The 4,638-nt window shown below is 28.9% G+C and overlaps 1 protein-coding gene across 1 annotated transcript; it reads right to left on the reverse strand.

Moving 5' to 3' along the window:
• Positions 1–2,994: 2,994 nt before the first annotated feature.
• On the reverse strand, positions 2,995–3,450 carry LOC122507664 (tigger transposable element-derived protein 1-like). Its single transcript, XM_043620499.1, has one exon. It carries the CDS (start codon positions 3,448–3,450, stop codon positions 2,995–2,997), a length of 456 nt encoding a protein of 151 aa, XP_043476434.1.
• Positions 3,451–4,638: the final 1,188 nt, after the last annotated feature.

Raw genomic sequence — 4,638 nt, forward strand, 5'->3', positions numbered from 1 at the left:
AAAGCATATAAGATACAATTTCTTTATTAAATTGGCATTAAATTTTTTTTTAAATCTTAGTTTGAATTAATGTGGTTTGACCCAGTATTGGGTTTGCTAAAAAATACAATCTTACGATATACTTTATATGAAAATTCTACTGTCGATGATAAATTTGTACACAGTACAATAGTGATAGTGACGACATAGGGGTAGAATACATATCCGAAGAAGGTGATGCAAGTGGAGATGACGGAGGTGAAGGTGATGCAGGTGGAAAGGTCTACTCAGACCTTGTAGGTGGCGACGTGAAATCCAGTGCTGTTAAATAAATGTTATATTAATTCGTCTTAAAAAAATTGCTTTTTGCTTTAAGTTTTATTGATGTAATTTTTTTATTTGTCAAAATTCAAACCCTACTTTCAGACTATATATATAGGTCTTCTATTAGATCTTAGTGTAGATTTTAGCAGTCGTAACGTAGGGTATACTTGCGATACAATTACAATTAGTTCGAAGTAGACTTTACATAACTCCAAAAGCTGATGAAAATTTAGGATTAATTTTTAATACATTAATTGAAATACTACAAACCCATAGAGTACTACAAATTGACAAATACACTGTTTTGTGAATCGGAATTAATTAAAAATAGTATTTGATGGAAAAAGTCATTTACTGATTCAAATAGTAATATTTTCAAAATGAAATAGTTGACGGTAACTAATTATTAGTTTTCTCCAGTCAAATTAAATTCCCGATTAGTAGACACTTCTTCAAATATATGAGTAGAAACTAAAACTCGTCTAAGACGGGTACAACAGCTAGTTAAAAAATATGTAAATAAGAATAAAAAATTTCTTAAATATTTTAGGATTAAATGCGGGACCGAAACAAAAATTTGGTATATGTACAATTCGGTGTGAGTTAAAAGTTGTGAAAGTGACAAATTTTTTTATTTTTCTTTAACGGAGATATTATGTTGCGAAGTATGCAGCAATTCATGAATCGCGTACTTGCATCTTAATATTTCTTGTACCTATATTTAAAGAAAAAAATAAGATAGTGATAAGAAATCCTTAAAGTTTATTAAAAATACTCTATATTCGGTGTGTTTTTATTTAATTTAATAATTCCAACTTCTAGTAATCAATTGATAAAAAAGTCGAAATTATGCACTTCTCTGATTAGCTGAATCGAAGTAGTGAGCGAATATTTAAATTTGGAGTGAATTTAACTTATTAAATTAAATAACTTAAATTAATTAAATCAATATACTTTTAAAATAAAAAATTCAATCAAAAAATTATATTATAATTATAATATCCTTTTTTCTACAAAAATATTCATAGTTTGAAAATATTGAAAGATATTTACCTCAGCAGTACAGTTTGTAAACAAATGTTCCTAACCTCACTAATTCTCATACTTAACCACACAAACAAAAAAAATTTCTGTTGTTGAAGTAGCTTAAAATTATATTAAAACAAAAAACATGGCTGATTCTTCCGAAAGTGACACTTTGTGATATTTTTTATTTCTTAACTAATTTTATAAAATCTACTCGCTAATAATTGTTAATCATTTTCATAATAAAAATTTACCACTTACTTATCATTAAAAATAAAAAATTAAACAATTTTATTCTACTGAATTTATGCAATGGCTAAAATAATTTCATCTCCGAAGCCTTTTTAGCATGTCTCCAATAGGTTTTCTATAAGAAAACTAAATTTTTATGCTTTTTTCAAACTCTTAGAATTTTTTAAAAAATAGTGTCAGAAAGTACAATGTTTTTTCTATCATAATGTGCTTTTTAAAAATTTTTAGACCTCCGTTTTATATATGATAAAAATGTTAAAACTTTGTCTTCAGTTTTAGGTTAAAATTACCTCACGATGATTAATTATATTTTTATACATTAAAACTATTCTAAACAAAATTTTAATACACACTAAAATAAAGTTGAGTGTCTGACGTTTAATTTGCCCATATATTATTTGTGAAAAGGAGGGGAATTATTGCTTTTATGAATAATCAAATTTTACTTATTGGCCCGAGTCAAAATTTAATTTCATCTCCGAAGCTTTGCTTTTTATTAAATAATTGAGTATACGAGTAACTTTGACGAAATATTTTTGATGATAATATAAAATTACGTTGTGAAATTTGTAAATTTTACTAAAAAATATATTTCAATTGTGCCCTAATGTGAATAAATGTGAAAAAAATTATTTTTCATTTGCGAAGCTTTTATCTCCGAAGCTTTTTCCTTGAAATGTGCGAGTTTTTCTTTTGTTTTTAGTATTTGCCTGTATTGATTTAAAAATATTAACCTAAATAACCATCAACTATAGATTTTTATTTTAATTAAAAACTGAATATATTTAGTATTAAAATATGGAAATTATTATTCTTTTAAACAGTGTCATTTTATTATGAATTATATTAGTGTGTATATTTAATAAAAAAAAATTACGAAACAAATAAACTGATCAATTGGAGTAACAAAGGCAATCTTCTTTAAAGAAAAAAAACTTTAATATTTTCAACAATTAATTTTGCGCAACTTGAATTCTTACTCTTGAGTATGAAATAAAGTAAGTTCAATAAAAAAAACCATATACAGTAAACCCTCTTTAACACGAACTTGAAGGGACCGAAAATTTTGCAGTTCGTGTTAAAATAATTCGTGTTATCGAGGCATTCATTATAAATGACATAAAATACCATAATTCTTTATTTATTGTATTTACTTATTTAGACTTGAAATAATCTGTTATGTTTTTTGTGTATTTAAAGGTTTTAAATTATCTCTACACTCAAAACATATCTTTTCTAAACTTTCTAAAAATAAAGTGGAAACGTTTGTGGTAGCTGCGTATTTTTCTATAACAATTACAGCTGCTCTGACATCGTATCGACTTGGTGGCTCTGGTATAACTTCCTCGTCGTCTTCATCTGAAAATTCTGTTCCGTCTTTTAGCTCTCGATCCTCTGGGAAGCCGCTGGTAGTTAACTCTTTCTTACCCCGTTAATTGACAGCAGATGCTGCCATTCCTCAGGATCATTGCTTACAACTTCTTCATTGTTTGTAATGTTTGAACGTTTCCAAGCTTTTTTAAAACAATTTGCTATCGCTTCAGCAGAAACTGAATCCCATGATAACTTGATAGCTTCAATTGCATTTAAAACGTTCCAAGTAGGAGCTTTCGCGCCTTCTTCTATTGCTTGAATCAGAGTTCGTACTAAACGTGTTCTATAATATTTTTTCATTAGCGCAATTATACCTTGATCTAAAGGCTGTAGTCGGCTGGTTGTATTAGCGGGAAAGAACTGAACATTTACATTTGAGAGAGTAAGTTCTCCTAGGCTGTGCGATGAACAATTATCGAGTGTCAACAAAACATGACGATTTTCTATTGAAAGTAAGTAGGAAATTCGATCCGTGGAAGGTAAAAGTATAGACATATTGGTTTTATGTCATATTTTTATTGATGTCAAATAATTAAAAAGATAGCGACGTTTCGATGACTTGGTTTGTCATCATCATCAGGCTAGGCCACATCACAAAAAAACGTTACATATTAAATTCGTGCAGTAATAACTGGCACGTTGAGTTATTACTGCACGAATTTAATATGTAACGTTTTTTTGTGATGTGGCCTAGCCAGATGATGATGACAAACCAAGTAATCGAAACGTCGCTATCTTTTTAATTATTTGACATCAATAAAAATATGACATAAAACCAATATGTCTATACTTTTACCTTCCACGGATCAAATTTCCTACTTTCTTTCAATATAAAAAATTTCGGAAGGGAATATTATCATTATACTATATGACGATTTTCTGCTATCATACGTCGATTAAATTTTAGCAACAATTGTCGAAATGCACTAGTATCAATCCACGCTTTATTATGATGCGTATAATCGCATAACAGTTTGTCTCTGTTCATATTTTTTAAGCAACGCGGATTTTTGGATTTTCCTATAACCCATGGTCGAAACTTTTCACTCCCATCAGAATTACATATTAAAACAACTGTCAATCTCTGCTTGCTTCGAGTTCCTCCATGACACTTTTCCCTCTTTATGCCTAGAGTGTGGTTTGGTAAAAGATTATAAAAAATTCCCGCCTCGTCCATGTTAAAAATATCCCGTGCTACGTACTTACTGCGAATACGTTCAAAATTGCTAATCCACTCATTCGCATTATCTTCATCCACTTTATTAGCTTCTCCACAAACTGCTAAAGAAGATATGTTATGCCGTTTTTTAAATCTCTACAGCCAATCACTGGAGCACTCAAAATTTTCTATTCCAATATCAGATGCAATTGCACTTGCTTTTTCTTTAATTAATAGTCCACTTAACGGTACATTTTCAGACCTCATATGATTAAACCATTCTAACAACAAATGTTCGACGTCTTCGTAATTGGCACTACGCATTCGTTTCGCTTTATTTTGAAAAGAACCAGATGCTGCTGCTACATTTATCTTAATTTCATTTTTAATAATTGTAGAAAGCGTAGACTTTGGAATGACAAATTTAATCGCAATTTGTGATTTTGTCAAATTTTTATTATGTACTTCGTCCAAAATTAATAATTTTGTTTTAAGGTCGATACTAGTTTGTTTTCTTTTACTCA

This window comes from Leptopilina heterotoma, unplaced genomic scaffold (genome assembly GCF_015476425.1).
Source record: "Leptopilina heterotoma isolate Lh14 unplaced genomic scaffold, ASM1547642v1 Lhet_509, whole genome shotgun sequence".
In the NCBI taxonomy this organism is placed as follows: domain Eukaryota; kingdom Metazoa; phylum Arthropoda; class Insecta; order Hymenoptera; family Figitidae; genus Leptopilina; species Leptopilina heterotoma.